Source organism: Oncorhynchus tshawytscha, linkage group LG30, assembly GCF_018296145.1.
Source record: "Oncorhynchus tshawytscha isolate Ot180627B linkage group LG30, Otsh_v2.0, whole genome shotgun sequence".
Classification (NCBI taxonomy): domain Eukaryota; kingdom Metazoa; phylum Chordata; class Actinopteri; order Salmoniformes; family Salmonidae; genus Oncorhynchus; species Oncorhynchus tshawytscha.
Window position 1 is genome coordinate 13,399,017 of NC_056458.1, and position 16,596 is coordinate 13,415,612.

Sequence of the window (16,596 nt, forward strand, 5' to 3'; positions counted from 1 at the left end):
GCATCAGGGGTGTGGATACTTAAGTAAATTAGGTATTTTTGTATTTCATTTTCCATAAATTAGCAGAAATGCTGAACATGTTTTCACTTTGATATTATGGGGTATTGTGTGTGTAGATGGGTGAGAATATTTTTGGTTTGGGCTGTAACACAACAAAATATGGAATAAGTCAAGGGGTATGAATACTTTCTGAAAGCACTGTACATAGTCATTGAATATTAGTCACTTTAATAATGTGTACGTACTTCAATTTTTTTATTTTACCCACTTTATACTTATACCGTATTCTAGTCAAGGCTCATCCTATATAACGACTGCCGTACACCTTTTCTATTCATATACTGTTTTTACACACCATTATAACAATATATTTATGACATTGCTCGTTATATTTTAGAATTTTTCTGGATTGTGTATTTATTTTGCTAGGTATTACTGCACTGTTGGAGCTAAAATCACAAGCATTTCGCTGCACCTGCAATAACATCTGCAAACCTGTGTACACGACCAATAAACTTTGATTTGATCAAAATGCAACACTTCCAAATGTAGCTGGCTGTCTTCTAAAAGTTGTCCTTTACCAGTGGTATACAAATTATTCCTAGATTCCGTGTTTAAAAAAAAAAAAATATTTACAGGATGTGCAACCTGTATCTTTTTAAATATATTTTTGTCACTCTATTGATTTCAATGTGATATCGATAAAGTCATTTACAAAAGTGTTTGCGTTTTGGTGACCCCCTGTATTTTTATCATTGTCATCTAACCTGTGAGGTAAAAGATATCTCCCGTTTCCATGTTTTTCTTGTTGTTGTGGGCCGGTGTTTGTTTCAACAGGGTGTACACTGATCACTAATCAATCTGAATGTCTTTTTGACATTTGTCAAAACAAGTGGTTGGTGCTTGTGCTTTAGAAAATAAATCAAATGGACTGATTTACTATTGTTGCATGTGTAGATGTTACATTTTAGGTTTCCAATATCACAAACTGTTTCTGCGCATTGGTTATTGATTTGGACACCTTAAAGCTGTGTTTTGACATGAGTTATTTATCCAAATGTGTGGTCCACAGGAAGTTTTAGGAATAAACTATGTAAAAAAACTTTCAATATTAATTTCCAACGGTATTTTGAAATACCAGAAGTCACCGACTCAGTTTTTCCCTGCCTACTTGTAGTGTGAGCCATTTAGCTATAGCCCAGATTTGGTAGAGTAGTGTGCTGCAGTAAATAGTCTCTGAGACTGAGACCAGGCACTTCGGTGCCACTGAGCTGGGTACAGCTGTCTGATTAGTGCTATGGGGAACAGTGGTTGGGGCTGTGGTCTGGTAGGGTGTAATGGGAATCCTACTGCCTCCTGATGCCATACTGTCCTCATGTTCTCACTCAAGGACATGCTGCCTGACATGTGTATTTATATATAATGCACACACAGCTCCTTCCAATTACTCTGAGAGGTGCTCGGTGGAATTGGTTACATCTGAGCACGTTATCAGAGCAAGCCATGCGACGGGTGACATGGACAGCCTATATGCCACTCCGAGAGAAACACACACATACACCTTCTAGTATGGTATAGGAACTTATGCATGATTATCTCTCTTTGAATTCTGTTTCACTGTCCAACAGCATCTTGTTGGGAGATTGATTGGGAAGCAGGGGCGATATGTGCGCTACCTGAAGGAGACATCCGGAGCAAACATCTTCATCGCCACCCTGCCTTACACCCAGGAGTTACAGATCTGCCATATAGAGGGTGAGTGCACAAGACGCTGGCTCTCCACAACAGGACATCACTTGTAGTCAGGCACCTAGGCTTTGGTAGCTGCATTGCCCCTTGTGACTTGCTCAGCTTGTCCCTCTGTTTCCTCCAGGGTCAAAGGAGCAGGTGGATTGTGCTCTGGAGCTGATCAGTAAGAAGTTCAAAGATCTGGATATGACCAGCTGTTATGTCCATCCTCCAGTGGCCAGACTGCCCTCTCTCCCCATCACATCCTGGGTAAGTAGTATCTTTTGGTTGGCTGAAGTAGTGTGGAACGGTGGGTACTGTGTTGACTAAAAGCCTCTCTCTCTCAGCTGCTGCTTCCCCATAGGGTGACAGTTGAGGTAACCGTGATCCAAGTAGCCTCTGGGAACTATGTGTTCCTCCAGCAGCACACACACCCAACCTTCTATGCTCTCCGCAACCTGGACCAACAGATGAGCTTGTGTTATTCTCACCCAGGGTGCCCTCCCCTGCCGGCCCCAGTGGAAGGTAGGCATGCACAGCCAGGGTGCCCTCCCCTGCCGGCCCCAGTGGAAGGTAGGCATGCACAGCCAGGGTGCCCTCCCCCTGCCGGCCCCAGTGGAAGGTAGGCATGCACAGCCAGGGTGCCATGAACCCAGGGTGCCCTCCCTGCCGGCCCCAGTGGAAGGTAGGCATGAACAGCCAGGGTGCCCTCCCCTGCCGGCCCCAGTGGAAGGTAGGCATGAACAGCCAGGGTGCCCTCCCCTGCCGGCCCCAGTGGAAGGTAGGCATGAACAGCCAGGGCCTTGGGACTCCTTACCCTCGGATGATAGTATCTTTCTGTGGTGTCATTTCCTATCTCAAATGTTTTTCCCTCTCACTCACACACACACACAGTGGGAGTGATCTGTGCTGCCCAGATGCCTGAGGGAGCCTGGTGGAGAGCGCAGGTGATGGGTTACTATGAAGAAACCAAGGAGGTGGAGCTCTGCTATGTGGACTATGGAGGCTATGTCCTGGTGAAGATCGACACCCTCCGCCAGATCAGGTGACACACTAACTGTGGGGAGTCTAAATGTAACTGGAATAGAAGTTGATGTTGCAATTTACCAGTGTTTCCATTACCTGGTAAAACCTTCTTTTGGATGATTTAATTTAATTTTATGCATACAATCTGACCAAATTAAAAACATGTCCAGCAGAAAATATTATATTGAAAAAATCAACATCCTCTATAAATCACATTGGCTGTTCATGGAGGTTGGTTCAGGTTCTTTCAATCGCATCATCGCTCTCTACTCTGCCGGTCGGTTTTGAGAGCACACTCTCGCAAGCAAACTTTCAATGTACCAACTGGTGCTGGCCAGCAAAGTTTCCCTCACCTGTAAGTCTGTGACTGACACAGAATTGTCCACCAAAGAGGAGTATTTAGATCAGCATTTCCCAACTCCAGTCCTCCACTACCCCCAACAGTGCACACAGCCCTGGACAAGTACACAACTTGTCAACTAATCATCCAGCCCTCAATTAGTTGAATCAGTTGAGTTTGTCTGGTACTACAAAATACAATTGTGCTGTTGGGGGTACGCGAGGACTGGGGTTGGAAAACGCTGATTTAGAGGAAGTAAAATTACTTTCATTGCCTCATCGTGTAGTTTGCTTAAATTATTAGCAGTTTAAGCAATCTAGCTAACTAGCTACTGTACCAAGGATGGAGGCACAGATAAGTGGGTAAATAGATTGACACTGAAACAGAGAATATTTACAAGCCAGATGGACAAAGACATGCATTTTGCAAGGAGCCAACGTTCATTCCTCCTTGCATAATTAATGTAGTCATTTCCATATGGTGTCAATGAATCGGCAGTGGGTAGTCCTAAAGAAAGCATTACCTTACACGTCAACTAGGCAAGTCCGTTAAGAACAAATTCTTATTTACAATGGCGGCCAAACCCGGACGACGCTGGGTCAATTGTGCGCTGCCCTATGGAACTCCCAATCACGACCGGTTGTGATGGCCTGGATTCGAACCAGGGTGTCTGTAGGGACGCCTCTGCCATTGAGATGCAGTGCCTTAGACCGCTGCACCACTTGGGAGCCCAAGATCTTGATCTATTTGTTATGGCCGGTAAAGCTCACATTTTGATCTGCACATTTTTTTCCTATGGAAACGTGGGATTGACTTTTCTGTTGGTCTTCCCACAGATCAGACTTTGTTGCCTTGCCTTTCCAAGGATCTGAGGCGATCCTGGAACATATTGCACCCCTTCCAGGTATGTTTCAGCTGTATTAATGAAACAGAATTTCAAAATGTTGTCAACAGTTTAAACTCTGTATTTAAACTTCCATTTAAAGTTCATGCTCTCATATCACTGTGACATCTCTTCCCTATCTGCTAGGAGACGAAGGGTTCTCTGTTGCAGCCAAATCTGCACTGGAGGAAATGACACAAGGATTGCCACTACTTGCACAGGTAGAGAAAAGTACATGGATATGTCTCCTCCTGCTGGTGTACAGTCAGCACAATGACAATAAGGAAAGGTGGTCTCTGTTCTTACCCTGTATCTGCACACTCCCCAGGTCACAAGCTGTCACACCAGTGGCATTCCCTTGGTACAGATATGGAAAACTGAAGGAGAAGAGGTATGCAATACTTTTTATATTTTTGAAAGCGTCCACTGTTTATGTTAAATCTCTTCATTTATAAAATTATTCTAATGGGTTCATGTTGCTAATGTTTCTCTCTTGGTCTTCTAGTTGGTGTCTGTGAACCGTGCTCTGGTGGATAATGGACTGTGTAGCTGGGTAGACTGCCTCTGACTGTGAAGACCAATCCTGGCCCTGTTTGGATAGTTTTCAAATGTATCCTCCCTCCCTTTTTAAGCACAGATCTATAAGGGATTGGATATGTGTGAGTAAGGTTACCAGCCCTATTACCCTCACCAATCTACCAATTTAGATCTGTGATTACTTCAAGGAAAGTAGGAAGGAAAATTGGATCTCTGAACTATTCAAACATGGCCCCTGTCTTGCCTTTCATCGTTCCATCCCCTCAGTCCCATCCTCTGGACTGTTGCCCTGTTGGGGCACAACAATGTCTTCCTTCTCAACTCGACTGTTCATGCTTGTTGTTTCTTTATCACCATGTACACTTTCTGATCTATTTATTTGGTGAAGTTTTATTTACACCCCCCCACCCTTATATAAATGTTTGTTAATTATGCTTAGATGGTTTTTGACCAATATTATTCACGGTTCATCTAATTACTGTTTTGTTTTCAATGGATACAATCCTATTAAGAAACAAAATAAAGATGAACTGTCCTTTCTGAGGGGTCCACTTTGACCATAGCCACAGACTTATGTTGTGAGATGTGTAGTATAATGAAGCTACAGTCTGTATTGACTTCAATCACATCTCATGAAATGAATGCATGTTGTGTACATTTTGTGAGTTTGTTAGATGATACACAAATTCAGGAACCTTTTGTATATTGAGCTCGATGTCCAAACTAAATATGCACAGTGTACTAAACATTAGGAACACTTACTATCACTTAATATCGAGTTGCACCCCTTTTTGCCCTCAGAACATCATCAATTCGTTGGGGCATGGAGTAACATTCCACAGGGATGCTGACCCATGTTGACTCCATTGCTTCTCACAGTTGTGTCACGGTAGCTCGGTCTTTTGGCTGGTGGGCCATTCTTGATACACATGGGGAAACTGATTGTGCTGCCATACCTTGTTCAAAGGCACTTAAACATGTCGTCTTGCCCCTCTGAATTGCACACATACACAACCCATGTCTCAAGGATTAAACATCCTTCTTTAACTGGTCTCCCCTTCATCTACACTGATTGGATTTAACCTGACAATAAGGCGTCGTAGTTTTCACCTGGATTTACCTGGTCAGTCTGTCATGGAAAGAGCAGGTTTTCCTAATGCTTTGTACATTCAGTGTTTTGTGGCTTTGTAGCCAAGGACATTTTGACTTGGTCAACCAGTGCCGCTGAGGAACTTGTCTGGACTGTTAAACTCACTGAGGGTTATTGTGCTTCAGCTTTGATCCCCGGTGTGTTTGTTTCTACGTTTGAGTTATTTGTATGTCTCTGATGTTCGTTATGAGTAGTTTTTGAAGTGGATGTTCTGGGGAATGATGGAATGAGTAAACAAGAACCTAGCGAATTCAGTAGATGGCGCCAAAGGCTTAGTTTTTGCTATTCCTATTATTCAAGCACTAGACCGGGAATGTTACGAATACAGAGAGCATCTGCTGTCTTGATAAGCACAGACAAATGTTTCAGTCAACTGAGTACCGTGTAAAGAATGAGTGTATATGAATTTTAGTTTGACTACTAAATGTCATATAAACTCTCCGCGGTTACATTTGTAATCAAACATTGTTTACGTGAGGCAACTTGGTAGGCCCATCGTTCAAGGCAGCTGAAGACTTCGTTATTATTTTGCAGCTAACTACTCATCGCACTCAACTGAAATATGGAATGAATCACTTGCAGGACCAAATTAGAGCCATTCTGAATTAATACTGTATACAGGAAACCATGTCCATGTCTGAAAGAAAACTAAATTAATTTGTAATCCACTTTTGTCTAGATTCATCCCAAGTTTGAATTTAACACAGTAAAAAAGTGTACATGTGTGTGAAGATGTGTTCTGTTTCTTTGGCTTTACATCCTTCGTTTGTATCTTAATTTTGCAACTCGTAGTTTTCTCTTTCGTCAGCTTCTATCCAGGTTTTTTTGGGGGGTCATTACTTTTTGTTTCAATTTAGGGTCGTTTCACCACAAATTTGTTACGTTATTTGAGTTGGAACTGAATGAAAATATTAAGTACATAAGGGTTATTATTTTGTCATGAACGGACAGATTTGTGGATTGGATTTTCTCCTTGTTTTGTTCTATTCACTATAATTGTCAGTGGTGTACGTTGAGTGACCGTTGTCTTCCAGCGTGCCGTCTGGGCATTTCAGAAGTCCGTTGTTCTGCTGATAGGATAATAGGGAGGGAGTTAGGGAGGATTTCAGAAATCACCTGTGGTGCACATTAATTTTCCAGCAAAGGCCCCATGATAATGCAGCAGCATGCACTTCTTGGTGTCTTTGATGAGACTAATTAAAGGCATGAGGCATGTAAAAAAATAAAATAAAAAAAAGCTAATCGGGGGGCAGGACTATGAGGAGCCTCATCCAAGACCCCTATTGATTAATGAAGTCACACTGTCATTCCCCATTATCTTCGCTGCTTATAATAGCACACTCACTCACCCACCAACAGTGGAGAGAGATTGAAGGATTAGCAAAGGTCTCCTCTCACGTTGCGCTCTATAAATGCTCTCTTTAGTCATGATGCTCAACTCAAGTCAGTGCTATACTTCATGATGTTTTGATTGTGCTGCTGAGTGCAAGGATTCATTTGTATTTTGTGACATGTCAGTTATCTTTTTATAATATGTAATAGTATTTCTTAAAAGAGTCATGTTAATTTGTGATAGTTGAAACGGAATACAAAGCTTGCCTTTTCATGGAAGAAACTAGTGATCTATTTAGGGTTATGAATGACTCCCAACTTTATTGTTGAATATTATTTTTCTTCTATATCTATATTTTATTTCTATATTAACCAAATTGCTATATTGTTGTAGGCCTACGTTACGTTATCCTGCAAATGATTGTACTGGATATTTCTGTGAAGTTGTGTGGGTGGCTAACCAGCACAGGTGCAATTGATTAGTCAATTATGGGACCTAATGTAGGACACAGGTGTGCTGGGAATTAATAGGAGGGTGGTAAAGCTAAAAACAAAATGTATCATCCAATCACAGGTCTTGCTTTTTAACAGTTTAAAATCCTCTGGTAAAAATAACTTTTATATCCCCCTGTATTTGGCTTGACACATTTCCTCTTTTAAAAATACAGTAATAATATAGCAAGACAGCGCAATCACTACCAAATAGGAAGATTATATCTGCTATTTAGGCTCCTCTATTATTTAAGTAAAATGGCCTTTCAGGTTAAAGGTTGTTGAATCACTCCTTTTTGATTTGAATAAATAATAACATTAAGAATTGACATGCATGGCATCAAAACCATGGTTGTATCTGGGGAATACTGCAGACCAGGGCAATGTTTTGAAGCAAATGTCATAATTACAATATGGGTTGAATATGTGAAGTCATGATTAGGGATTAGACAGCAGCAGAGCCTCCTAACACAGAACAGCAGAGACCCTGACACAGAACAGCAGAGAACTCTAACACAGAACAGCAGAGACCCTAACACAGAACAGCACATACCCCTAACACAGAACATCAGAGCCCCCTAACACAGAACAGCAGAGCCCCCTAACACAGAACAGCAGAGACCCTAACACAGAACAGCAGAGCCTCTGACTGTCACTGAGATCTATGCATCGATCTCTGCTGGAGCTCGCAGTAGGAGGACAAGGGACTGTGTGACAGCTGCAGCAGACAAGGATGTCCCCAGCTGTCCTCTCACTCAACTTCCCCTCTGCTCTCCTCTCACACTAATTTCCCCTTCTTTCCCTTTAAATCTTCAATAGCTCCATGCGAACAGCATCCACAGGCCTGGTTATCTCTCTGCCGTCCTGCATGCTGAGTGCCATCACTACTGAGGAGCTGTGTGAGAACAAAGTCTTCATGTTGAATGCTTGTCAATGCTATGTTCAATATATCAATGCTCTCAGGACAATGTTTCCTTGTCTCTAGGCTCAGCTTTCTGGGTAGAGGGGTTCACTTTATTGAGCTAGTATGTTACATTTCTTAGCTTCTTGTTTTAACCTTAGTAGATGGATACAGTCCCCACATTTTTCCTCAATGAAAAATGCATCTAACTTCTGGGAGTTTTTTAAAAGTGTATTTCATGGTGCAAAACAGGAACATATATGTTGCACATTTCAATAGGGAATCGAGTCATAGATGTTTTGATGTGCGAAAGTATCAAATTGAAATGTTCAAAGCATGTAACAGATGTAGGATAGAAAAATGTAACCGTCCTTTAAATACTTTATGCGTTCATTAATCGAACACAGATGCTATTGTGACTGCAGGAGCACTCACAGAAGTGTCCATGCCGTAGAGCAATATAATGCAGTTTCCTCACTGTTGTTAAGTGATTTTTACGTATCGTCTCTAACCTTGATCACTAAAAGACCAATATTTTCCCTTTACTTTTCAGCACTGAACAAACCTTTGACTGTGTGTATTGTTAATTACTAGGTAGGGATTGATTACATTAATATGTAGAGAGGAAGGGTTTATCACATATCATCATGACGGGTGAAAGGCATCTCAGCTGTTAGGCTGGAAAGCAGCATTGCCCATGTTGTTTTAAAGGCTGAATTGCATCTCAGACATGCTCATTTAACACTAGTGGCTGCTCAGATTAAAGGGAATGCTCCACCACTCCATAAACCTTGGCTTGGAGTGTTTGCATTTCATTGAATACAACAGCTGTCACAATTACTGGGATATATCCACATTGTGATGTTTACTTGCCTTGTGTAAAGTACTTTGATGTATTTGGCTGTTTAGAGCTCAGCTTAACCGTGTGCGTGCCTGCTAGAGAAACACAGAGAAGAGAATACGCTAAACAGTATAAATTGACTCATTTGCCAGAGCAAGCATCAACATTTAGTTGTTGTAATATTGATCAATTCAAGTGGCTTTTTCCTCTTTGAGTGGTGGTTCATACAAAAATAATCAATGGCAGTGCCTTCAGAAAGTATTCACAACCCTTGACTTTTTCCACATTTTTGTTGTTAACAAAGTGTAATTAAAATGGATTTAATTGCCATTTTTTGTCAACAATCTACATTTGTAACATTTGTACAAATATATATATATATATATATATATATATATATATATATATCTTGATTAGATAAGAATTCAACCCCCTGAGTCAATACATGTTTAGAATCACCTTTGGCGATTACAGCTGTGAGTCTTTCTGGGTAAGTCTTTAAGAGCTTTCCACACCTGGATTGTGCAACATTTGGTTGTTGATCATTGCTAGACAACTGCAACATCACTGTCTTCTTGGTAAGCAACTCCAGTATATATTTGGCCTTGTGTTTTAGATAATTGTCTTGCTGAAAGGTGAATTTATCTCAGTGTCTTAGCCCCATTCCATTTTTTTTACCCTGAAAAACTCCCCAGTCCTTAACGGTTATAAGCATACCAATAACATGATGCAGCCTCCACTATGCTGGAAAATATGGAGAGTGGTAGTCAGAAATGTGGTTGTATTGGATTTGCCCTAAACATAACACTTTGCATTCAGGACAAAAAGGGAATTGCTTTGCCACATTTTTTGCAGTATTACTTTAGTGCCTTGTTGGAAACAGGATGCAAGTTCTAGACAGTTTTTAGTCTGTACAGGCTTCCTTATCACTGTCAATTAGGTTAGTATTGTGGAGTAACTACAACATTGTTGAGCCATCTTCAGTTTTCTATCACAGCCATGTTATGGGGTATTGTGTGTAGACCAGTGACAAAAAATATCTCAATTTAATCCATTTCAAATTCAGGCAGTTACACAACAAAATGTGGAAAAAGTCAAGGGGTGTGAATACTTTCGAAAGGCACTGTACATGTGAAAATAAATTCTACCTACCAATGTTGAACCTCCTCTACGTTTGGGTTCTGTCTAGGAATAAGAGCAGCTTCAACATGGGTTAGAATAGCTTCATATAAAATCATGTTAATTGTAAAAAAAAAAAAAATTTTAAAAGTTGACCTGTGTGACTTGTGACCGACACTGAAAATAGCTCTCATAGACAAGACAGTTCAAAGTCAGCAATGACATCACTTTGCAACCGGTTCTAAGTGCCTTACAAGGGTTCTACTGAAGAAAAAACCCGATTCATTCCAGGAACTGAGTGTGTGTGTGACATGCCTTAAAAGTGTTCTTCTAAAAAAAAAAAAATAGATAAATTATTGTGTGTGTGCATGCGTCTTCCTCCCTTCGTCTCAGGCCGCAGTAAGGAAATAAACAGCAATCACTGTACCATGACTTGAAATCCACTGAGCATCCAGCTTTAATTGAGCTCTCACTTGTGTTCAGATTTAATGGAAAACAAGGCCCGCTTCCCCCAGTTACTGAGTAATGAACATGCATATTCAGAGGTTACAATTAAATCCACCTCTTTTTTTCTCTCCTTTTTCATCTTCAGGTGGACTGCGTTTCTTGTACTGTAGTGTTTCAAAATTCAACATGGAATACAATGCTAAAATCTTTTCCTATTAAAATAGTGTCTTATTACAAGTGATTATAGGGGATGTGAGGTAACACATTTCTGAAACAATTCTGAACACCATTTGAACAAAATATCCCCCTTCTATGCATAGCTCTGCAGTGTACCTGTGGTTATTAGAAACATAGCCCTATTCTATATAGTATAGTACAACACATATTGCAGGCTAATACTATGGTACCGTAGACCTACTTTAACCTGTCTCTGCAAGAGTTAAATATTAACAATCTACTGTACACGTTCATACAAACATGCATCAAATATTAATGCATTTATTTAGGTTAAATAATGATAATATTGGTAATTTAAAGGTGCAAACAATTAGTTACAATATATATCAATTGTATAGTTTAACATCTGTAATAGCCAATATGCTTATTTTGAGCCACAGCCTGTTCACCCCGTTACCATCTACACTGAGACAGTACAGGTGCATCATAGCTGGGACTGAGAGACTTTTAAACAGCTTCTATCTCCAGGCCATCAGACTGTTAAACAGTCAGCACTAGCCGGCCTCCGCCCAGTACCCTGCCCGGAACTTAGTCACTGTTACTAGCCGGCTACCACCCGATACTCTACCCTGCACCTTAGAGACTGATTTGTCCTATGTACATAGTCATTGAATACTGGACACTTTATTCATGTTTGCATGCTGTTTTTCCCACTTTATTTATATGTAAATACTGTACTGTGTAAAGATGCTGTACACACCTTTTCTATTCATATATTGTCCATATAGTCTATCTATATGTGTGTGTGTGTGTGTGTGTGTGTGTGTGTGTGTGTGTGTGTGTGTGTGTGTGTGTGTGTGTGTGTGTGTGTGTGTGTGTGTGTGTGTGTGTATAATTTTTTATGGAATCTGACATAGCTTGTTCTGATATGTCTTAATTATTTTACTATTTGGCTTAAGTGCGTATTGATAGGTATCATTACTGTTGGAGCTAGAAACACAAGCATTTCGCTGCACCTGCGATAATCTGTGTACACGACCAAGAAACTTTGAATTGAATTGATATCATTAATCGTTTCTCGAATTGCATGTGCGCTCTGGAAGGAAATTATGCATTGAATAAAATGTTGCCATTAGGGAATGTAAAAAAAAATGTATATCGACATTGTAACTAATCAATTGTTACATTGTCATAGGAACGTTATGACCAACATGGGGAGTGGTTTTCTGAATTTTATAGGCGGGTTTAGTGTATTGACGTCAATTGGATTGGTTAGGTGACGAGCCCTCGCCCCGCCCAGTGTGGGGTAAGGGAGGGTAATGCAGAGAGAGGGAGGGAGCTAGGCTGAGTTGATCCCACGTGTGACGATTCCATTCCCGGCTCAGTAATATTCTCATAGCGGGCTTTGCATAGCTTTTCCCGTGTCTGTGTGTGTGTGTCTGTTACTGTAGTTACTGCCTATAGTTTGGTTAGCTATGGAAGGAGACGGGAGTCAAGCCACATCTGGAAGCCCAAATGATTCACAACATGACCCGGGGTAAGATTATAACCTTTTCGATTTTTATTTATTAATTGGATTTTTCATGTGAGAATATCTGGCAGAGGATTTAGCGCTGTGCCGTTGCTGGATTCAGTTTACAGTGCGCACATAACCATTGGTCTTTCTTTCCGGATGCAGTTGGTGATAGCTACGAAGCTTCTGCTTTGCTTTGGCAGATTACAGTAGCAAGTGTAGCCTCCCCCTTTTAACAAAATACATTATTGCTATCGAGCGAATGTTTTTTTTTTTGCTTCTCCCTATTTAAGATCGCTTTTATAAGTAGTTAGTCTTCAAAATGGCCGATCTAACATCTGGACTCACTTCTGCTATGTTTTCTTCTTACAGTAAAATGTTTATCGGTGGCCTCAGCTGGCAAACCTCACCAGGTGAGACAATTATTCCCTTACATGTCCCATGTTTCATGTTGTTTTGTTGCAATGATCGATTGTGCTTGCACGCGTTCTCTGTGTGTGCGTGTGTGCAGTATACTATATGGATATGTGTGTGCGTGCAAGGTTGTTTGTTATTTCCAATCATCTGAAGTCCTCTATTCGACCCCTATGTGCATTGCAGGGCGTGTTTGAATCACACTGACAACAGTATGACGACCATTTGTACTTGACTAATTACCCAATATATTTCCTCTATTCACAGACAGCCTTAGAGACTATTTTAGCAAATTCGGAGAAATAAGAGAATGTATGGTGATGAGAGACCCCACGACAAAACGTTCCAGGTAAAATAAAATATTTTTACTTTTGCTTTCCAGTAGGTGAAATTATATCCAACACTTGTGTACATGACACATTTTAACCCGGGCTGTTTGTCCCGCGTTGTGTTTCACAGAGATAGCTGCAGCTGTATTGCTCGCAGTAAACTGCGGGCGAATGCAATTTGACATTGACTTTGGGAATTGGGACTGCAATAACGTCATATAACTTAAATATCAGTGCCCGCAATTACTATAGTAATCTATAATTCAGGATAGTCGTATCCCTATCATCTGAATGAATACTGGTTCATTAGGGTAGTGTAAATACATGTGTGTGCAGTTCTATTTTTTGAAAGCTAAGGAAATCCCTGATACATGTTAATTGCACTGAGAGAAACAGCTGAGTTTATATTCAATGTTCTCATTTGCATAAATAATGTGTAATCTAATTGATGTTTCTTTGTTTTGCAGAGGATTTGGGTTCGTTACGTTTGCAGATGCTGCCAGTGTAGATAAAGTCTTAGCTCAACCACACCACGAATTAGACTCAAAGACGGTATGTTTGTGTTTTGATGTCATTTGCAATGATATTTTACTGTCTGTGTTGCACATTTTAAATGTTCATCATTGCCTTCATTTCACATGCATGCTTGAGTTGTAATAATACTGTACTATAAGTTCCACGTAGAAAAATAATACCACATTGAAACCAACAACAACTGCAGTACATCCATGTGTGGCAGGTGGCATCTCAGAATACTCCGAATGCCATGTACCCGGTCACTGGGTTGGTCCTCTTGGTAAAGACCTCTTTGGTAAAGCCATACATTTGATCAAAGCTGTAGATGTGGAATACGCCCATGATAACACCGTTGCCTCCTCCATGCAAACTCTCGCAGTAAAACACTACTCAGAGATGAATCTCATATCTGCTCAAATTCCCTTTTCTGAACGAATTAAGCTCTCATGCCCCTTTTCCCCATTACCATTATGGCTCCACATGTGCACATATCCCATGTCACTCAAATGGGCTGTCTCTCACAGACCTCCCACATCCATGCATATGACCTTTCAGATCATACATGTCACTCAAATGGGCTGTCTCTCACAGACCTCCCACATCCATGCATATGACCTTTCAGATCATACATGTCACTCAAATGGGCTGTCTCTCACAGACCTCCCACATCCATGCATATGACCTTTCAGATCATACATGTCACTCAAATGGGCTGTCTCTCACAGACCTCCCACATCCATGCATATGACCTTTCAGATCATACATGTCACTCAAATGGGCTGTCTCTCACAGACCTCCCACATCCATGCATATGACCTTTCAGATCATACATGTCACTCAAATGGGCTGTCTCTCACAGACCTCCCACATCCATGCATATGACCTTTCAGATCATATATGTCACTCTAGTCAGTTTGATGTAAATCACATCATTGGAAGTGGAAAGTTACACATGTGATTGTATTAAATAATTGTTGATGTCCAAAGGGTCCATTAATCCTGTAAATCTCAACAAATATTTGGTATTTCTTTATGTCAGTGGATGCTTCTTATACATAAGTGTATTTTAAATATTAGAACGGTTTCTTCTAAGTTTAAGGCACAGTACATTGTCAAATCTGTAAAATGCCAACACCTTCCCAATGACCAAAACCTATTTTCTGTCTTCTTATAACATCAACAAACCTGGTGCTTCTCACATCGGTTTATCTCATGTACTTTTCCACCAGACCAAGGCATACACACACACACACACACACACACACACACACACACACACACACACACACACAACACACACACACACACACACACACACACACACAACACACAACACGTACACACACACGGCATCCCCATCCCAAGCCTTGAACTATATTGTTGTGCTTCCCTTTTGAAATGTGGCAGTAGATGAATAATTAAGCATGTCAGTAATCTGTGTAGCGGTGAATTAGACAGCGTTCAGATGAAATCATATTTGTCTGAGATATCTGCTCAGTGGGTGGTGATATCCAGTCATGCTCACACAGCTCTGGAAATGGAATAGTCCAAACCGAGAAATAAACACTTTGTTTGCAGCCTTCTGTGAAAGCCAAGTTCAGAGGGGAGTGTCTTTCAGATATATTTGGAAAGAGAAACCTATTGTACTTCAGCAAGCAGTGTACAAGTACAGTGGAGCCTGGCTGAAAGCAGTGCTAGAACTTGTTGTAAGGCTGTCCTGACCTGACTGGGAAGTCACTGGAGGGTGCTTGTAAAAGCTTGCCGTTTTTATCTCGATACTTGAAAGTGAAAGAGGAGCGTGTTCATGTTTTGCATGTCATATAAGGAAACTAGCACCTGTAAGCTGTTGCAGATAATATTGGGATGTACAATGCAGATAGTGGGGAGCAAGCCACAGAGTGCTTCATTTAACGTGTGATTATTTGATACAAACACTATGACAGAATGTCATGGCTTAGAGCACTGTGATATATTAGAATATATGGCATACATGTAGGAATTAAATCATTGATAAATAGCCTACACACATGCAGTATTAATACTGCCGATTAGCATGTCTACTCATTCAAGGGTTTTTCTTTATTTACTAGTGAAGACATCAAAATTATGAAGTAACACATATGGAGTCATGTAGTAACCAAAACAGTGTTAAACAAATGAAAATATATTTTAGATTTGAGATTCTTCAAAGTAGCCACCGTTTGCCTTGTAGACAGCTTTGCACACTTTTGGCAATCTCTCAACTCGCTTCATGAGGTAGTCACCTGGAATGCATTTCAATGAACAGGTGAATTGTTTAAAGTTAATTTGTGGAATTTCTTTCCTTCTTAATGTGTTTGAGCCAATCAGTTGTGTTGTGACAAGGTAGGGGTGGTATACAGAAGAAAGCACTATTTGGTAAAAGACCAAGTTCATATTATGTCAAGAACAGCTCAAAAAAGCAAAGAGAAACAACAGTACATCATTACTGCGTGAATCAGGCCTTCATGGTTGAATTACTGCAAAGAAACCATCACTAAAGGACACCAATAATAAGAAGAGACTTCCTTGGGCCAAGAAACACGAGCAATGGACATTAGACCGGTTGAAATCTGTTCTTTGTTCTAATGAGTCCAAATTTGAGCTTTTTGGTTCCAACCGCCGTGTCTTTGTGAGGCGCAGAGTAGGTGAATGGATGATCTCCCCATGTGTGGCTCCCACTGTGAAGTATGGAGGAGGAGATGTGGCGGTGCTTTGCTGGTGACACTATCTGTTATTTATTTAGAATTCAAGGCACACTTAACCAGCATGGCTACCACAGCATTCTGCAGCGATATGCCATCCCATCTGGTTTGCGCTTAGTGGGACTATC

General features: G+C 40.7%; 2 protein-coding genes across 15 annotated transcripts in view; both read left to right on the forward strand.

The window, feature by feature from the left end:
• The window catches only part of LOC112250271 (A-kinase anchor protein 1, mitochondrial-like), a 34,049-nt gene extending 26,291 nt beyond the window's left edge, over positions 1-7,758 (forward strand). Inside the window, exons 4-11 of the mRNA XM_024420280.2 lie at positions 1,629-1,755; positions 1,874-1,998; positions 2,076-2,253; positions 2,623-2,773; positions 3,931-3,998; positions 4,125-4,198; positions 4,306-4,368; positions 4,483-7,758. Of these exons, the coding sequence (XP_024276048.1) occupies positions 1,629-1,755; positions 1,874-1,998; positions 2,076-2,253; positions 2,623-2,773; positions 3,931-3,998; positions 4,125-4,198; positions 4,306-4,368; positions 4,483-4,545 (849 nt within the window). The 3' untranslated portion in view covers positions 4,546-7,758. The remainder of the gene's footprint in view (positions 1-1,628; positions 1,756-1,873; positions 1,999-2,075; positions 2,254-2,622; positions 2,774-3,930; positions 3,999-4,124; positions 4,199-4,305; positions 4,369-4,482) is intronic.
• A 4,555-nt stretch (positions 7,759-12,313) lies between these two features.
• LOC112250268 (RNA-binding protein Musashi homolog 2) overlaps positions 12,314-16,596 on the forward strand; it is a 332,528-nt gene continuing 328,245 nt past the window's right edge. For all 14 annotated transcript variants that reach the window (XM_042309137.1, XM_042309138.1, XM_042309136.1 and 11 more), the window contains exons 1-4: positions 12,314-12,510; positions 12,859-12,899; positions 13,168-13,249; positions 13,697-13,781. In XM_042309137.1, the coding sequence (XP_042165071.1) occupies positions 12,449-12,510; positions 12,859-12,899; positions 13,168-13,249; positions 13,697-13,781 (270 nt within the window). In that variant the 5' untranslated portion in view covers positions 12,314-12,448. The remainder of the gene's footprint in view (positions 12,511-12,858; positions 12,900-13,167; positions 13,250-13,696; positions 13,782-16,596) is intronic.